This window comes from Monodelphis domestica, chromosome 1 (assembly GCF_027887165.1).
Source record: "Monodelphis domestica isolate mMonDom1 chromosome 1, mMonDom1.pri, whole genome shotgun sequence".
Taxonomy (NCBI): Eukaryota; Metazoa; Chordata; class Mammalia; order Didelphimorphia; family Didelphidae; genus Monodelphis; species Monodelphis domestica.
The window spans coordinates 378,385,043-378,405,541 of record NC_077227.1 but is presented as its reverse complement, the minus strand read 5'-3'; the positions used below and the strand labels follow the sequence as shown (position 1 = coordinate 378,405,541).

The 20,499-nt window shown below is 37.7% G+C and overlaps 1 protein-coding gene across 5 annotated transcripts in view; it reads left to right on the top strand.

Moving 5' to 3' along the window:
- FBXW11 (F-box and WD repeat domain containing 11) overlaps positions 1-20,499 on the top strand; it is a 108,975-nt gene that overhangs the window by 53,740 nt on the left and 34,736 nt on the right. For 4 of the 5 annotated variants that reach the window (XM_007474008.3, XM_007474006.3, XM_007474010.3 and 1 more), the window contains one exon: positions 14,073-14,135. The exons of the other annotated variant lie outside the window; for it this stretch is intronic. In XM_007474008.3, the coding sequence (XP_007474070.1) occupies positions 14,073-14,135 (63 nt within the window). The remainder of the gene's footprint in view (positions 1-14,072; positions 14,136-20,499) is intronic. 5 annotated transcript variants of the gene reach the window in all.

Below are 20,499 nucleotides of genomic sequence, written 5' to 3'. Positions count from 1 at the left end.
TTGCACTCTCTAATTTATGCTCTACATAACTAACTGCCAAGCGAAATCTTGCTATGATATGCTACTGGTGATGTGATTTTCCTGCTCAAAAGTTTCCCAGGGGTTCTCTAGTGCCTTGAAGATAAATCAAATCTGAACCCTTTACCTTCTACAATGTATCTCCAATCCTCCTTTCCAGCTTTGTTTAATATAACTCCTCTTCCATTACAGCCAAACTAAATTACTGGTGGGGTTTTTTTTTTTGGGGGGGGGGAATATAATCTGTCATGCTGTTAGGCATTCACGTGGTCCTGGCATTTTGATTCTCCATCCCCCAATTCTGGAAGGTAGTCTGCATTCATTTCTACCTTCAAAATTACTTTTTGTGGCTGTTCAGTCATTTGGATTCTGTCTGCCCTTTCATTACCCCATTTGAGGTTTTCTTGAAAAAGATACTGGATTGGTTACCATCTCTTTTCTCCAGTTCATTTGACAAATGAGGAAATGAGGCAAATGGAGTTAAGTGACTTGCCCAGGATCACATAGCTAGGAAATATCTGAGGCTACATTGGAATTGAGGTCTTCTCTTCCTGACTCTAGGTGGGGTTCCTGTACTATCTTCCTTTAGATCTCAATTTAGCTCCACCTTCTCTGGAATCTTCCCTGATCCCTTTGATTTTTAATCAATTCCACAAAACATTTTGTTGTCTTCTGACTGTTTTATTCATTTATGTACATGTTTTTATGAGAGGATAATAAGATTCTGAAGAGTAGGACCTGATTTTTTTCCCTTATATTTCCAATACTTCTCCTATATGGAGAGAGCTTATTAAGAGTTTGTTAAATAGAAATTGACTCATGTAACTAGGTTTTTTATGTGGTTTAATCCATTTGCTCTCTTACTTTTAAGAAACCAGAGGAGGAGTGGGGGTCAGAGCAGCTAGGGGACTCAGTTTTGCTTGACACTCTTTTTTTTTTTAAACCCTTAGCTTCCCACTTAGAATCAAATCTGTGTATTGGCTCCAAGGCTGAAGAGTGGTATGGGGTAGGCAATGGGGTGGTCAAGTGACTTGCCCAGGGTCACACAGCTAGGAAGTGGCTGAAGACAGATTTGAACCCAGGACCTCCCGTCTCTAGGCTTGGTTCTCAATCCAGTGAGCCACCCAGATCAGTGAGAGAACCAGACCTGGAGATGGGAGGTCCTGGGTTCAAATGATTCCTCAGAAACTTCCTAGCTGGCTGATCTTGGGCAAGTCCCTTGACTCCCATTGCCTAGCCCTTACCCCACTCTTCAGCCTTGGAACCAACACAGTATTTTTTCTCAGTCTGAAGGTAAGGGTTGGGGAAAGAAAAACCCAGGTGAATTCACACATGGCTTCTAGTAGAGTGTTTTGGTTCTCTGATGATTTTTGAAGAAGACATTTCCACCTCCACATAGCATTCAAACAGTGAGCACAGGCATGCTTTTTCAACCCATTCTTAAAACAGAAACCTTCAGATCTGTACCTTTCATTACAAATTGGGAGTTAAGTCATGATTTCTCTTTACTAAATTCAAAGATTTTGAAGTTTAGAAATTTTTGGCTTGAAATGCATCAGTCTATTAGATGGTGGCACCTGCTGTTCAAATACGGTATTACAGGCCTGTGCCCATTGAAGAAAACACAAATCAGCAGTTAAGATTCTAGGAGTGGCAAACTTGGAATTAGAAATCACCCATCATTCTAAAGGTTCTTGGGGTTTTGAAGAGAGGGAGGTTAAGACAGCAATAGAAAGATATTGGGGAACAATTAGGAAATTGTCCTAGCAATGGACAGTTAGAGAAGTGCTACACAGGAAAATAAGCTACTAAAATTCTGTAGAAGACATGGTATTATGGTACTCACATGCCATGGGGCTATTTTTCCTCCTAACCCCCCCCCCTTTTTTTTTAGAATTGATACCAAGTATCAGTTTTAGGGCAGAAGTGAGGTAAGGGTTAGGCAATTTGGGTTAAGTGCCTTTCCCAGGGTCATACATAGCTAGGAAATATCTGAGGCTACATTTTAACTCAGGACCTCCTGTCTCCGGGCTCTGAATCCACTGAGCCATGTAGGCTGCCTTGGCTGTTTCCCTTTTCTTGATAAAAAAAAATTTCTTGAGAAATTTTTAATTTTTTAATGGGAAAACATTTCTCTTTTGGTAGTTTGAAGTCAGGGGGAAAACAGGCTTCATTATTGAAATTTTCTGGAATAGATCCATTAATAATAATAATTGATGTTATATCAATTAACACATATCAATAAGTGATCTTATATCCTTTTAAAGAAAATAACTGCTCATTTGATACCAATATTATTTTTAATTAGTAAGAAAGTTGTGAATAAGTCTAGTACAAGTACCAAAAATGGAAGTGCATACATTATTTGTTCAGTGTTTTTCAGTGGGGACCAACTCTTCTTGAGTAGTTTGTCATTTCCTTCTCTGGCTCATTTTACAAATTGAGGAAGCTAAAGCAAACAGTGACTCCTTGCCCAAGGTCAAAGAGCTAGTAAGTGTTGGAGGCCAGATTTGAACTCAAGAAGATGAGACTTCCTGACTCCAGGACCTGGCACTCTATTCACTGTGCCACCTAGCTGCCCCCTTAGCATATTTATAAGTAGAACTATATTCTTATTACTATATACTATAGTTTATTTCTTTTAAAAATGTTTGATCTACATTAAAACAATTTCTTTTCAGTGCATATGAAATGACAGGATAAGATTCCAGACCCAGGCATGCTATTGATCTTCAGTGAAACAAAGGCTAGTCTGATGTCATATTATAGTTTTGCTTATTTAGATGTGTCACATAGAGGTATGATAGAAGTCCAAAATAACTTTCTATGTTAGTTTTTTTTATGATGGAAAGAGTACTTTGATGTAAATATGGAGGTATCCAAGTTTTTACCTCAAAGCACTGGAGTCCAAAGCAACAGTAATATTATCTTTGCCTCTAATATACTACTGTTCAGTCAGCTTTTGAAGAATACCAAACAGTGGTCTGGGAAAATAGTGGGAAAAGAGAGATGGTGTCGGTTTTCTCTCCTACTCCAGTTGTAACACACTTGAGGCCTTTGTAGCTCTAGTTTGGATTGTTTCTGATCTGTACAGTGTTTTACAGTTTCGAAAGAATTTCATATTCATCATTTCTTTTTATCTTCATAAAACTTGTAAAATTGGCAGGTCAGGTCATACTATCCCTTTTTCAGGGCTGAGAAAAGAGAAGATAATTAATGTGTCAATGTTGAAAAGTCTTGTGATCAGTCACTAGTAAATGGTGGAATGGTGGAGGCAGAATTAGAACCAAAGCCTTCTGAATCCTTGCCAAGGTTCTATCAATTCATGTATAGAATAACTTTTTGCCATCCTTTTCCTTCTTTTCCTCCCTCTCTTCCTCCCCCTTTGCCTCCTCCCTGTTCCTTCCCCTCTCTCCAAGAAGGCAGATAATATGATACAGGATGAATACATATTATAATATAATACATATTTCCTTGTTCATCATGTTTTAAAAGAAGATACATTTGCTTACACTCATGATTCCAAGGCAGAAGAGCAGTAAGGGCTAGGCAGTGGGATTCAGTGACTTGCCCAGGAGTCACACACCTAAGAAGTATCTAAGGTCATATTTGAACCTATGTCTTCTGGATTCAGGCTGGTTTCTATCCACTGAGCCACTTAGCTGCCTCTTAGAATAACATTTCATATTAAACCTCCTATTTAAAAGTAGTAGAAAAATTAGCTTTTCCTTTTATACTATTATTAGATATGTGAAGAGGGCAATTGAGGATAGGAGAAGCAGGGGTACATTGTTATTTCAAAGAACTTGCCCTTCCCAAAAATGATTTTGACTCAAGCTGAACTTCTCCTTGACACATTTAATTGAGGGAGTTTCCTAATTCCTTGAAAGTTTCAGTATGCTTATCTAACTTGGAGGCTGGCCTTTTCCCCTCTCTGTGATTAAAAATCAAGATTACCCCAAGTTGACCAGTATAAGGAAACTGTATCCATCTCACTTCCCTCATCTTAATATAATTCAAGCTGATAAAGTTAACCAGTATAAAGGTGTAAACACAATTTACTATATTTTCGATTACAATTTCCTCTTTTCCTCCAGGCACTTAACTAAAATAAGAGAAGGGGGGGGGGTGTATTTTGGCTTGATATTGTTTCAGACAGCAATTCTGCTGGGATCATAGAGATTTCTATTTTTCAAACCTTTGAGGAAGGCTAGATAAAATAAGCCAAAGAGGAGGTAGTACCTCCTAAATACCTAAATATATATATTTTTTTATGTTAGCAGTCCATTTATTCATTTATTTTTAGATTAAAAAAATTAATTTATTTAGTCAATTTAGAACATTATTCCTTGGTTACAAGAATCACATTATTTCCATTCTTCCCCTCCCCCTGCCCTTCTCACAGCCGACATGCAATTTCATTGGCTATTACATGTGTCCTTGCTCAGAACCTATTTCCATGTTGTTGGTGTTTGCTCCCATTTAGAGTCTACATCCCCAGCCATATCCCCTCAACCCATGTATTAAAGCAGTTGTTTTTCTTTGGTGTTTCTACTCCCACAGTTTTTCCTCTGAATGTGGATAGTGTTTTTTCTCGTAGATCCCTCCAAATTGTTCAGGATGACTGCATTGACACTAATGGAGAAGTCCATTGCATTCAATTGTGCCACAGTGTAACAGTCTCTGTACACTGTTCTCCTGGTTCTGCTTCTTTCACTCTGCATCAATCCCTGGAGGTCATTTCAGTTCCCATGGAATTCCTCCACATTATTATTCCTTTGAGCACGATAGTATTCATTCCATCATCAACAGATACCACAATTTGTTCAGCCATTCCCCAATTGAAGGGCATCCCCTCATTTTCCAATTTTTGCCAGCACAAAGAGTACAACTATGAATATTTTTGAATATGTCTTTTTCCTTATTATTTCTTTGGGGTACAAGCCCAGCAGTGCTATGGCTGGATCAAAAGGGCAGCCAGTTTTTTAGCACCCTTTGGGCATAGTTCCAAATTGCCCTCCAGAATGGTTGGATCAATTCACAACTCTACTAGCAATGCATTAATGTCCCAACTTTGCCACATCCCTTCCAGCATTCATTACTTTCCTTTGCTGTCATGTTGAACAATCTGCTAGGTGTGAGGTGATACCTCAGAGTTGTTTTGATATGCATTTCTCTGATTAGAGATTTATCATGTGCTTATTAATAGTTTTTTTTTTAACTGAAAATTGCCTATTCATGTCTCTTCCCCATTTATCTATTGGAGAATGGCTTGATTTTTTTGTACAATTGGTTTAGTTCTTTATAAATCTGAGTAATTTGAACTTTGTCAGAGTTTTTTTTGTTGTGAAGTTTGTTTCCCAATTTATTGCTTCCCTTCTAATTTTGGTTGCGTTAGTTTTGTTTGTACAAAAACTTTTTAATTTGATGTAATCAAAATTATTTTACACTGATTTTATTTTTAGCTCTTGCTTGGTTTTAAAGTCTTTCCTTTCCCAAAGATCTGACATGTATACTATTCTGTGTTCACCTAATTTGCTTATAGTTTCCTTCTTTATATTCAAGTCATTCACCCATTCTGAGTTTATCTTAGTGTAGGGTATGAGATGTTGTTGATCTATACCTAATCTCTTCCATACTGTCTTCCAATAAACAGTATATATTTAAAACCATCAGCAACATTATCTGCTGGGATATTATCTGGGGATAAACTAGATGCTTTCCCAGTAAGATCAGGAATCAAACAAAGATGCACAGTATCCTCTCTATCATTTAACATTGTACTAGAAACACTAGCTGAAGCAATTAGAGAAGAAAAAGAAATTGAAGGCATTAAAATAGGCAATGAGGATACCAAGCTATCACTCTTTGCAGATGGTATATTTAAAGAACGCCAGAGAATCAACCCAAAAGCTAGTCAAAATAATCAACAACTTTAGCAAAGTTTCAGGATATAAAATAAACCCACATAAGTCATCAGCATTCCTATATATCTCCAACACATTTCAGCATCAAGAATTAGAAGGAGAAATTCCATTTAAAATAACCATAGACAATATAAAATACTTAGGAATCTATCTGCCGAGACAAACTCAGGAATTATATGAACACAACTACAAAACACTCCACACAATTAAAACTAGATCTAAACAATTGGAAAAACATCAACTACTCATGGTTAGGATGAGCTAACATAATAAAAATGACCATCTTACCCAAATTAATTTACTTATTTAGTGCCATACTCATTGAACTACCAAAAAACTTTTTTACTGAATTAGAAAAAAACATCACAAAGTTCATTTGGAAGAACAAAAGATCCAGGGAAATCATGAAAAAAAATGCAAAGGAAGGAGGCCTTGCAGTCCCAGATCTCAAACTATACTATAAAGCAGTGGTCATCAAAACAATTTGGTACTGGCTAAGAGACAGAAAGGAGGATCAGTGGAACAGACTAGGAATAAGTGACCTCAGCAAGACAGACAAGCCAAAAGATCCCAGATTTTGGGACCCAAACCCATTATTTGATAAAAACTGCTGGGGAAATTGGAAGACAGTGTGGGAGAGATTAGGTTTGGATCACCTAAATATTTTCTTGATAAAATGGAATTTAATTAAGTACAGTTAAAATTTTAAGCCTTCAGAGATAAATAGGTTGGAACACTATAGAAATTAATAATGCATGTCTCTCCTTGGGAGTGAGAATATGGAAAGAAATTTTTCTTTTTCCTTTTTTTGCTGAGGAGTGAATTGGTCTGCTTGCCTTTTCCAGAAACATTCCTCAAGAATTCTTCAAATTGCTTGTCCCATAGCCTACAGAACTATTTTTCTGACTTAAAGCAACTTCCAAATATGGTTCTAGTCTTGTATCATTTATTGGAAATCCTTTGGAGAGAAATGATGCTATGGTTGATATTCAGTCAGGATTTTTGTGACCTCTAGATTGAGTGAATTTTAAAAAAATTAGTAAGCATTTGCTGTATCCAAAGCATTTGGCTAAGTGCTGAAAATACAAAGGCAAACACTCCTTGTCCACAAGATGCTTAGATTTTGATGAGGAGAGGCAATACACTGGGAGTGGTGGTAACTAGAGAAGGGCATTTTGGTTTAGAACTGGAGTTCTTTTTTTCTTCAAATTGTACATTATTTAGATTTCTTTATAAGTGAGTCTTTTCCCTACTACTTCATTTTAAGAAGTTTAGTCTCTGAACACAATCTCCTTTTTAAATGTCTCTATTTGAAATGTAAGCCTGAGATCTGTTTGAAAATATTTTATTTCCCTTATTACACGAAAAAAATTTAAAAATATTTTAAAAGAACTTTGAGTTGTAAGTTCTCCGTCCTTCTGACCCTCCCTGCCATCTCAACTCCCTGAGACAGCCTTCAGATATAGATTTTACATATGTAATCCTATAAATAATTTTCCTATGTAAGTCATTCTGTGGAAGAGTATAACAGGAGTTCTTAATCTGGCATTCTTGAATGGATTTCTTGGGGGCTCTTGAGGAAACATAGCTTCATTATCACTAACCTTTGGTTTCCTTTGTAATTGTATGTATTTCATTCTATGCCTCTAAAGACATTATTCTGGTACCAAAAAGTTTGAAGACTCTTTTATCTAGAAAGTGAAATGATTAGTGAGGCCATAGGGAGTAGATGAACGTTTTGATTCTGATAAGTAGGAAGTAAGGTAAATATTGGGCATTTTGAGGGAATCAGATGGAAAATACCATTTGAGTAAAATACTAAAGATGTTTCTAGCATAGACAGGAGTTGGATATGAATATAAAAGAAAGAAAATATGGAATAGAAACCATAGATCTGTCAAGTTTGCATAATGCCATATGTTAATTTCCCCTTTCTTTTTTGAAAAATAATCTTTAGAATCTATACAGTTTCAAGGCAGAAGAATGGGAAGGGCTTGACAACAGGGTTGTCACTTAGACATTTCTAGGGTCACAAGACTAAGGAAGTATCTGAGTCCAAGTCTGGGTTCATAAACTCCTGTCTAGTATTGATTGAGCCCACTTATCTGCCTCCATATGTAAAGTATTAGGGTCCCCTGAATAATGTTCTTTAATAGGATCATAGATTTAGACCTGGAAAGAGTTTGGAGGTCATTTCAGTTTATTTTGTAGACGATGAAACCACAGTCCAGAGAGGAAGTTGCTCAAAGCATTGTTGAACTGGAAAAAGCACAGAAATTTTAAACCACTTTAAGTAAGGAGAGTGGTTCAGCATAATTCCTCAAGGCCTCCATGCAGAGGTGTGTGCTAGAAACCCACACAGACTCCAGAGAATGCCAACCATGGGAGATTGGTAGTTAAGAAGAATAAAAGAAATTGGGGGACCTTTTGGGCACTGAGGACTGTGGAGTATAGTTGATTGGCTTTATAATGGCTACAAAAAAAGATGACTCCTAGATAGGATTATTGGGGAGAGGGTGATGCTTTACAATGGACACAAAAGGGTAAGATTTAGCCTAAGGTTGGGCTACCTTGGTAAAGGACTTTAATGACACAAAGGGAGAAACTACTGGAATCTAAAAGGGTACTTTTTAACAGGTGATTTGCTAGCTTCACCTAAACTACTTTAAGGTCTATCATTAAACTTAAAGTTGGGATTTCCCTCAGGGAGAAGCTCATATGACAAGGTCAAACTTGGGTTCTTCATCTTTCAAAATAACTGAACTTGTGGGACTTTTAGATTCCACATGGCTAAGGGTTTTGGGGTTTTCTAGATTCCACATTGACATAATACATAGTAAAGACTTAAATAAAAGCTCTTTGTTTCCAAATCTAGCACTCACATTTGAATTTAGATCTTGTATGTAGCCCACAGAATTAAAGCTTTTTAGAGCTGAAAGGTACTTTAAATGCTAAAGGGCTAAAGTGGTGCAGTGGATAGGTGCTTTCTGACTTAGAGTCAGAAAGACTGATTCTACACACCTACTTTATTAAGGTTGCCATATCAGATATTTGTAAAAAAGTACTTAGCATAGTGCCTGCCACACAGTAAGGGATATAAGAATTCTCATTCCCTTCCCCTTCTCCTTTGAAGGACCATTTTGCTGCCATTATAGAAATTTGAGGAAGAAAAATATGATCATATATAAGCTTAAGTTAATTAGTTGCTGTTGAACAGAAAGCCCTTGAATATTGTAGAGGGGATTCTTGCATTGTTCAGGAAATTAGATTAAATCAGTGGTGTTAAGCTGGAATGGATACTCACTAAACCTTGCATAGCCTGAAGGCTTCATATTGACCTAGAAAAACCGCATAACATTTTACTTATTTTAAAAAATACTTCCCAATTACATTTTAATTTGGCTCAATCAGTAATCACTTGTTAGACACTGACTAGATGCCAGGCACTGTGCTAAACCCTGGAACTACACAAAGAGGCAAGACCTTCCCTATCCTTAAGGAATCCACAATCTAATGGGGAACACAACCTGCAAACAGATATATAAAAATCAAACTGTATACAGGATAAATAATTAATTAGGAGAGGAATCATTAGGAGAGGAAAGACACTGGAATTAAGAAAAGGTAGGGAATGCTTCCTGTAGAAGATAGGATTTTAGTTGAGAATTAAAAGAAAGCCTGGCAAAGCTGTAGTTGGGAATGAGGGACAGCCATATAAAATGATGTAGTAGAGATGATGGAACAGCAAAGAGGCAAATCTCACTGGATCAAAGAGTATATATAATGAGGAATTGGGCATGAGAAAACTGAAAAGGTTAGGTGATATGGGCTTTCAGTGCATTTTGTATTTAATTATGGGGGAGCTAGCTAGGATGGAGTTTATCTAGTAGTGAGATGACATCACTTTTAGAGCTGAATGGATTGAGTGGCCTGTAGGCAGACCAGGCTTTCAATAGCCCAGATGATGAGAGGACCTGCAATAGATTGGTGGCAGAATGGGAGATGTTGTCTATGTCCAATCCACAGGCCTTTGTAATAAATTGAATATGGTGGTGGGGGTGAGATGAGATAATGAAGAGCTGATGTTGACTTCTGGGTTGTGAGCCTGAGGAAGTGGAAGAACTAAGTGGTAGGTGGCGAAGGATGGGTGGAAAGATAAAGACTTCTGTTTGGGATCTTGAATTTAAGATGTCTGTAAGGCAGCTGGAGCTATGAGAGATTGGATGTGTAAAAATTAAATTATATCTCTAATAATAAAAACATTGTATTTTATGAGGTTTATTAAGGATCATTAGAAATTAAGGAATAAAGAGGATACAAAATACAAACCACGTGTGGATGGCTTAGATTAGCCCATTTAAAATCCCTGCACTTAGCTTACCACTATATTTGCTGCATCATTTGCAAAGGAAGAGGGCATGGGAGACCTTACTGCCAGTTAAATACCAATTGTGATCTCACCAGCATGGAGACTCAGGAGAGATTGAAGGGAATTCTGGGAAATACCAAGGATTTCTGGCGATTGAAGCCTAGGGTTCAAAATCTCCATTTATACATAACCCCCTGAGAGCCAAGGAATACTAGTCTCTCCTCTGATGGGTCTTGTAAACATACCAGCTATGAAATTACAATAATTTGAGGAAAAGAGAACAAAATCAATAATTGCTAGGTGCATTGACAAAAATCCAGTTAGAGGGCAGTCCCCTTTGGCATAAGAGTATACATTCAAAACAAATGCATTCAACTCCATACAGTTCAAATCATCACATCCCAAAGTTCACTCTGGATCTTCTGGTGCAGCTTGTGGTCTGTGGAGGCTTCTTTCTTCATGGTGCCTTCTCCAGTTTCTTAACCTAAAATTACTCTCAAATGGAATTTAAGCTTTGTAATTTAAAATAATAATAATTTATACATTACCCCTCCTCCCCCAAGAGAGTGATTGTAAAACAGGAATCATTTAGGGATGCATGGCTGAGTTATGAGGTATATGAATCAATTGGCAAGAGAAATCAAAAACATGAAAAAAATCCAAATAAAAAAAGATAAAATGTGCAAAAATTCTAAGTAAAGGAAAAGCAAATCTATAACAGGTCCTTGAATCAGGGTCCAGTTAAAATGATTTAAGTAATTATGCATTTACCCAATCAGTAGCCAGAACTAAAGAAAGTTTGCCACACCATGAAAGACAGAAAAGGGACCAGATTATAGGAGTCCGGTAGGAGCCAAATTTGAGATACTTGGTAGAATGTGGAACAAGAAAAACCTGCCTTTAACACATATTAAATAGCTGCAACCTTGAACCCCAAGCACATTAAAGTCCTCTTGTCATGGCTCAATTTTCATCAACTCCATTGGGACTGGTTGGTCTCTTTTGACCTTGTGCTCAATTGAAACTATGAAGTTTAGTTGTGCTTCTTTGGCACTGTGTAATGGCTCTTTTTTGTGTTTTCTTGTTCTGTAATCAGACAGAATCATTAAGCAAAGACCCATAATTTTTTTTAAAATAATTAATGGCATCATTTTTAATAGTCTAAAGCTTTTTGGGTATGCATTGACATTATAGCAAATATATATCTTAAACTTATATTACTGCAAAATCAAAAAAAGTTAAAAGAAAATCTTAACTGGTAACATGTGCTTCATATATAAAAAGGAGAGAAAAACATTTTAAAAAAACTGAAAGAGTATATTGCACATGCAAGAAAAATAGAATAATAAGAGTTTTAAAACAAAAAATACAGCTTATAATCATTGACACACTGTCAGCTAAGGAAATGTAGAATACAGAGGTTTCTTACCAAAAATGAGATCCATTTCCTCTTCATACCTGGCCATGATCCACTATGAGTACAAGCAAACGATTTTCACAAAGTAACAGTCTTTATAAAGAACAACATGTAGTTGTAGTAGTGCAACATGTAATGCACATTTAAAAAGTATCAAAATCCCCAAAGTTATAATAGCCCATTTAATGACAATAACAAACAAATCCACTATCATATTTAACATGAGTCTGCTATATGACATATAAAGAAAATGAATACTTGTCACAAGTTTTTCAGGTGTAGCAATATTTGAACCTTGGCTGAGATATTTTTGAAAAATTCTATTACTGTCAGTATTACAAAAATGTGGCAGAGGTGTCTAGAAAAAAAAAACCAAGCCTCTGTACTGTTGATGTTGGGTCTAAAAATGTTACCCAAAATCTAGAGATCATTCTGGTGAAAGGGTAAAGTGAACTGAAGAGTTATAAATGAGAGATGCTCCCTTTTTGGGAGCCATGGGGGGGGGGTACCATTCCCTGGGATTAACTTCCCAGCTCCTTTGGTATGAGACTGTGATGTCCCATCCATTCAGATTTTTATAAACATGGGAGGTGGGGATTATAATTGTATTTCACTTCAGCTACGAAAGTGGTCCTTACCTCCTGTTAGAGGCAGGCAAAATGATCAGAGTTGAATAAAAAATCTAAAAATCACGTCTAAAGACCCCTTCAAATCAATTTGAGATATTTAGCTCATTAAAATTTCCAAAGGTTATATAATTTTAACCAGTTTTGATGAAGTACATCCATCCTCTATGTGACAATTTAAAAAGTCAAAATGCTTCTGGGGATTGAAGTCTAGGGTCAAAATCTCCATTCATACAATTGGGAGTGTAGAGATAAATTTGAGAATCATCAGCATAGAGATGGTAATTATATCATGGGAGCTGATGAGATCATAGAGTGAAATAGTACCTAGGGTGGAGAAAAGAAGACCAAGGACAGAAGCCTGAGGGACAACATATGGTTAGGGGGCATGGATCTATGAAATTCAAGCAAAGGATATTGAGAAGAAAGGGTAGGAGGAGAACCAGGAGAGAGAGGCATCCCAAAAACCTAGAAAAAAGAGAATATCAGCAAGGGGAGGGTCAAAGGCTGCAGAGAGGTCGTGAGGGTTGAGATTTGCCAGCTAAGAGATAATTAGTAACTTAGGAGAGAGCAGTCTTGGTGGAATGACACAGAGAGGAAAGAAAATGGAAGCATTTCTAGTGGAAGGGACCAGTGGAAGTTTGATAAGCTTCTTGATTAGATAACCTCTAGTTACTTGTAGCATGATCTCACAACTATGATCCAGAGACAGCTTTCTCAGCTTCTAACATTTATTCAGGTCCTTTCAACCCTAATGGTTTTAAAGGTGTCACAACTGTACAGTATTTCTTTACAGAGCTAATATTATTTATATTGTAAATTCAGTAGAAGATATATTCTCCCAAGGGAAACCAGGCTGTTATTGGTTCACACCTGTTAATTCAGCCAAGTTACTGCCATCTGTATCAGTCAGGTTCCTTTCCCTCCACCTTCCCCCATGCTTGCTAGACAACACAGAAGAACACAGTCCCTATCCTGTGGTACAATTATTCTGAGGAAACAAGGCTGACCAAAAAGAGGGCTCTTAAAAGTAACAAATGAATTATGGAATATCAGAAGTCTCAAAGATATTGTGTAATAATAGTTTGTCATTTACGCTTTAAGACTTATAACATGCTATTTTACTTAATCCTTATAACAACTCTGTGAGATAGGTGCTATCATTATATTCATTTTACACACGAGGAAGCTACGAAGTTAAATGACTTTCCCAGGCTCACACAATCTGTAAGCAGGAGCTTAATTCAGGAAGACCTCAAATTCCATACTTCATCCACTGAGTCATCTAGCTGCCTGTAGAAGTGTGAGCATCACTAAGGTCTCCTTTCAGAAATAGCAGAATTCCTTTGTGATTAAGAAAAAGCTCCCTGCCTTTACTCTCCTTCCCTACTGAGCATGCTGGGCCTTGAAAAGAGCTTCATTGAAGTATGTGCTTGTTTGGGTGATACAACTACTAATCCAGGAATGATGAAAAAGATGAGCATGCCTCCCAACTCTGCCCACCCTTCCAACACCCAGCTGGATGGCATGCTGCAAACTGAATATGCAGTGGCAAATTGGCTGTTTTTCTATTTGGGTGGAAAGTGTGTAGAAATGTTTATTGATGTTAGTTGTGTCCCCCCACCCCCACCCCCCCAAAATTGCCTTGATAGATATGCATAGCTGTTTAGAATGGAAAAATTCAGTATAATCAAAATAACCTTTTTCTCCCTTAGAACACATCAGTTATGGAGGATCAGAATGAAGATGAGTCCCCAAAGAAAAATACACTATGGCAGGTAGGAGCAATGCTTACAGATGAGATAGTGAATTGAGTTGGTCCTCCTACCTTTTTGGGGGGGGGGAGGGGCTTTTCTTTTTCTCTGCATTGTATTCTACCACTTAAAGAAATTATCCACATTCAGATTTGTTTAGGAAAATGAGGGGGTTGGATTAGATGATATTTGTCCTTTTCTTAATGTTTCATCCTATCTAAAGGTCATTTAAAATGATGATAAAGGCCAACACTTTGGAGTTTTTCAATGGTCTCACTGGTTATGACCTCAAATGTTTTGTTCGTAGATTTAAAAATTTTATTTCTATGGGCAGCTGGGTGGCTTATTGGAGTCAGGCCTAGAGATGGGAGGTTCTAGGTTCAAATTTGGCTTCAGACACTTCCCAGCTGTGTGACCCTGGGCAAGTCACTTAACTTCCTTGTTGCCTAGCCTTTAAGCCACACTTTTGCTTTGCTACTAATACACAGTGTTGATTCTAAGATGGAAGATAAGGGTTTAAAAAAACTTTTTTTTTTTTTAAATCAAGTACTCAAGTAAGCACCACTGAAAGTGATTTTAAAAAGTGATACTTGGCTCTGGTCTTGACTCTTTGAGCTAAAGAGATTTCTGATTCAGTGTGATTAAAGGTTATGAAATCCCATCTTATTGGAATTCCTATATCCTTCATCTCTAATAACATTAGTAATGAAAGAAATCCAGGGAGCAGCTAAGTGGCTCAGTGGATATAGGGCCAGGATTAGAAATCTGAGATCCTGGGTTCAAATTTGGCCTCAGACATTTCCTAGCTGTATGACTCTGGGCAAGTCACTTAACCCCTACTGCTTAGCCCTTAACACTCTTTTGCTGAGGACCCAATACACAATTCTAAGGTGGAAGGCAAAGGTTAAAAAAAAATCCACAGTTTGGAATTTTTAAAAACTGTAAACAATTTTATTCAGGAAAGTAGATTTGTAGCATTGTAATACAATTACAAACTTTAAAATAAAAAAAAAATATATATATATATATTTTAACCCAAGCAGTCAAATAGCACACTAAGGATTTAAGTGATTATCTCACCAATTTGATTTTAGAGTGAGTTTTAAAAATCGAGGCACATCTATTCTTTAAATTCACCACACAAAAGATTTTAATTGTCAGCTCCATGCTACCCTCTGGTGGTACCTGGTACCACAGAGTCCTCATCCAGTGGAAGAAAAAAATAAAACCAATAGAAGTGTCTCTGGAGAAGACCATAAATTCCACAGTGAGAGAAATGTTCCTCTCTCATACAGCCAAAGGTGTTTTTTGAGATAACCCTAATAATGATGAGGATGAGAAATAATTAATATATACTTTTAGAATTACTACAATCCTGTGATATCCCCATTTTATATATGGAGAAAGTCAGGCTCAGGGAATTAAGTGATTTGTCTAAACTTCTAGAACTAGTTGGTGTCAAGGACTGTTATTCAAACTCAAGTATTTCCTGTCACCAAATCCATTGCCCTTAACTTGATACAACAGTGCATCCTCTGATCTATTGGAGACTGCTTCATTGGGTACCAGATATATAAGGCTGGGCATATGCAGTTAGCAGTGTAGGTTGATGAAGCTACTTTGACTATCTTTAACAGATGTCTCCTTCTCTGGGATGGCTTAAGTGCATACCTCTTTACTGGCAATAGGAATATAGACTTGCTAAGCCCTTTTGGGTATTTTTAGCCATGATATTAAAATTAGTTTTATTTAAGACTCAATACCTAAGGGAAGAGATAGTCAGGTGTCTCAGTGCGTTGAGAGCCAGGCTTAGAGATGGGAAATCCTGTGATCAAGTCTGGCCTCAGACACTTCTAGTTGTGTTACCCTGAGCAAGTCACAGCCTCCATTGCCTAGCCCTTAATATTCTTCTGCCTTGGAACCAATACATAGTGTTGGTTGGAAGGGAAAATTAAAAAAAAAATTAACATCTAAGGAAACTCCTTCTAAAACTCTATAAAATTTGGTTATGTTCTCATCCTTTTCTGATATAAATAATTGAGTCAAAGGGGAAAGGGGAAAATTATCTACACTTGTAGAAAAGCAATTGACTTTTATAGGATTGTTTTCAAAATGTTTGGAAAGGGACACCTAGGCAGCACAGTGGATAAAGATCTAGGCCTGGAAACAGGAGGTTCTGGGTTCAAATGTGCCTATCTCTGTGACCCTGGACGAGTTACTTAACCAGTTGCCTAGCTCTGGCTGTTCTTTTTCCCTTAGAATCAATACTTTTCAAGACAGTATTGATTCTGAGACAGAAGGGCTTACAGATAAAATGTTTGGATAGAATATTGGATCTTTATTTCTTCCCATACAAAAGTTTGGAAAGGTTCAGTACAATATTAGTAATATTTATGTTTTGAAAAATCAATAGCTATTATTTATGAGAGACAAGGATTTTGATAACACAGTTCAAATACCAAAGTATTTTTAGCTGCTACCAAAATTTCCTCCAAAGTTATTTAAGTAGCTTCTTTCACCAGTAAGTCAGGCAACATTTATTAAGCACCAGGCACAGGGGGCATTTGCACAAAGAATGAAGTAATCCGTACTCAAGGGGTTTACTCCACAAACAGGATGACAATACATACAAATATACCCCCCAAACCATTTTGAGAGTAGAAAAAACACCAGCACTTGGCAGTGGGAGTTGGGGGTGGTGGGAAGAGGTGTCAGGAGAGGCTCCATGCCAAACATGTTGCCAAAATAGCACCTTAAAGGATCTTAAAGGAAGAGAGAGACTCTTTGAGGTAAAGAGAGAGTGCATTCTAGGCCTCAGATTTGGCCAATATAGACACACAGAGATGGAAGTTGGAGTGCTCAGTTATTGTGAACACAAAGGACAATTTGGCTGGATCTCAGAGAGGAAGTGATGCCCAGTAAGTCTAGGAAGATAGGTTGGGGCCAGAATGTGAAGACTTTAAAAGCTTAAAAAAAAATGTATATCTTATCTTTGAGGCAAGAAGGAGCCCCTGAAATTGGTATAGGAGGGGAAGTTACATGGTGATATAGACATTTAAGGGATAATTTCTTTAGCTACAGTGAATGGGAGTTGAATAGTGGGAGGTGTGAGAGGGTGAGTCAGGGAGACCAGATAGGAGGATATTCCTCAGCTAGGAGAGGGTGGTGGCTGTGGGAGTCTAGGAGAATAACTGATTAGATATAGGTAGGGAAGATTGAAGAGAATAATGCTGAGGCTTCCTGGAGGTTTGAAAGGATTGTGGTACCTTTGACATAAATAGGAAAATCCAGAAGGGAGCCTTTGCAGGATTTTGGGTATGTCTCTGTTGAGATCTCTCTGGAACATCCAGTTTGAACTGTCCAACAGGCAATTGGTAACTCAGAAATTAGGCTCAAGGGAAAGACTATAAATCATCTACAGATCGATGAGAGTTAAATCCATAGTTCATAAAGGGAGTGAATACAGAGAAGAAAAGAAGGTCTAAGACAGAACCCTGGGAAACATCCATAATTAATGGGGTGTGATATGGATTATATTGTATCAAAAGAGACTGAGAAGGAGTAGATAGGCACACATAATAACCAAGAAGGAGCAGGGTTAGGAACACCTAGAGACGGTAAAATAGCCAGGTAGAGAGTTGTCTGTGGAGTCATACAACAGACAGGTGGAAGAAGGATGAGGCCTGAGAAATTGACAGATTTGGTGATTGAGGGTCATCTAGCATTTATGCAATGCCCACTGTGTGCCAGGCACTGTGCCAAGCATTGAATATCACTGGTAACTTTGGAGGGAGCAGTTCTAATGAGGGATAAAGTGAAAAAACATTGTAAAGGTTTGAAGAGCAAGCAAACACGAGGAAAAGAAATGAAAGGAATGCATATAGGGCAGTTTTTTCCAGGAGCTAGGCGAGAGGAGAAAAGATTTAGAGGATGATAGCCTGAGGACATTGGACGAATTAGTTAAAGTTTTATTTTGTTTTTAAGGATGGGGAGATGTTTGAAGGCAGTAGGGGAAAATCTAATAAATGGGGTTGAAAGAAACGCTAAGGGAAGTGAATAAAGATATGGTATGTATACTATATTTCAGGTACTTTTTATTTTTATCTTCTGTCTTAGAAACAGTACTAAGTAGAAGAGAAGGGCTAGGTAATTGGGGTTGTGACTTGCCCACTGTCGTGCAGCTAGAAGTGTCTGAAGCCAGATTTCAACCCAAGGACTTCCCATTTCTAGACCTGGCTCTCTATTCTCTAAGCCACCTAGCTACTCAAGGTGTTAAGCACTTTTGACAAATATTGTCTCATTGCGTCCTTTGAGGTAGGTGCTATATCCATTTTACAGTTTAGGAAACTGAGGTAAACAGATTAAGGGGTTGTTTCAGATATAACTCATAAGTGTCTGAGGCTGGATTTTTAACTTGTCTTCCTGTCTCTGGGCCCTTTTCTTTCTACTATGCCAGCAGTTGCTGCTTATGATTTAGGTTAAGGATGCAGTCTGCTGTAGAAGACAAGAAGGGATGGGTTCTAGTGCACTTCTCTGGAGTTTTTAAAGCATCCTAAGATTTAGAACTGGTCTGACCCCTTTATTTTACCAAGACTCAGACCCAGAGTGCTGAATGCAGTTAGTTGTTCAAGGTCTCAGACCCGACTCTACAGAGTAGAGTTGAACATAGGGTAGAATGTAAGGGGAAAGCCAGGTGTGCAGACTTGGGCTGAGTAATTATGGCATTAGGCTTAATCAGTGGGAAATTTCTAGCATAGACTTTGACCACAAGGTCAGTTTTCAAAAGCAGTGATGGGTAGTAAAGAAAGGCCTGGATTTGGAATCAGAAGTTTGAATCCCTATAGCTGCTACTTCCCGCCTTTGTGAGCTTGGGCTGTATGTAGTAGTTAACATTTATATAACAATTTAAGATTGCAGACAAGGTTTTGTCCATATTATTCCATTTGATCCTAATTACAACTCACCTATCTAGAGTCACCTAACTGATGGAAAAGTTTTGAATTCAGATTTCCCCCAATCTTGAGCTATTTATGTAGTTCCTACTATGTGCCAGACATTGTGCTAAGTGGTTTTTATAAATATCATTTAATTTGATCCTCACAACAACCCCACTGAGGGTAGGTGCTATTATTTAATTTCCATTTTACAGTTGAGGAAACAGGCAACCAGAGGTAGGTGACTTCCCTGAGACTTGATTTGAACTTAGATCTTAGTAACCAGTTGGCTCAGAATTAGTATTTATTTAATGATATATATATATATATATATCATTATGTATATATTTTGTGTGTGTGTGTGTGTGTATCCATAACTTGATTTTCAGATGCCTGATTTATAATTCTCAGTACAATGATCAAACCATTATATCAGTGGTTCTCAACCTTTCTAATGCTGTGACCCCGCAATACAGTTCCTCATGTTTCAGTGACCCCAAACCAAAAAATTATTTTGGTGGCTACTTCAAAACTGTAATTTTGCTACAGTTATGATTCGGAATGTAAATGCCTGATATGCCTTATATATTCTCATTGCAACAAATTGAGAGGTTGAGAACCACTGCTCTATATAATTTTAAAATTTTGACTTAGGAACAATTATTTTGCTGTAATGAATAAATTGCTATTATTGGTGAATAAATCATTCATGGTGGGGTTTCCCAAGTTGTACCTTTGATGAATACATTGAGTTTAAAAAATAAATTATGTATATTGTCAACTAGAAAAAACGCAGAACTATTAAATAGTCAAAAGTCACTCTTTAATCAAGGGAAAAGGGGTTAGCGCCACTAATACTACAACAGAGCTGCTTCCCATGACTGCACAGAGTCAAGACACCCCTGGTCACTAGCCCCTGGGAGTGCCACAGACTCAGGATGGACTCCCAAGGAACAAAAGAATTTGGGGAACCTATATACCACTCTAGATGGCCTGGGTGGTTTAGGATTTAGAGGGACAGTTGATTGACTTTACCATGGTAAGAAAGGAAAATGAGGAGTTCTAGACAGGAATAATAGTGAGGGGCTGGTGCCCTACTAAGGACACAAAAGGGAAAGACCAAACCCAGGGCTGGGCCACCTTGGTCATGGACCTTAGCCTAGGGGGAGAAACCATTTGGACAAAAGGGATGCTTAATATTGGATGGGATTAGCTTTTACCACCCAAACTACCAGGAAGTTCACTGTCTGGTGAAGAGGGACCTTTCCCTCAGGGGGAAACCTCTCCTGTGACAAGGTCAAAACCTGGGGTTTCTACACTCAAACTAAATAAACTGGGGATCTTTATATTTCCATGTTGACAATATCATGGGTCTGTACCATTCAGTGTGAGATACAGTTTTCCTCTCAGCCTAGGTGTCCCCCAAGGTTTGGGGGTAAGAGGACAGTGTCTTC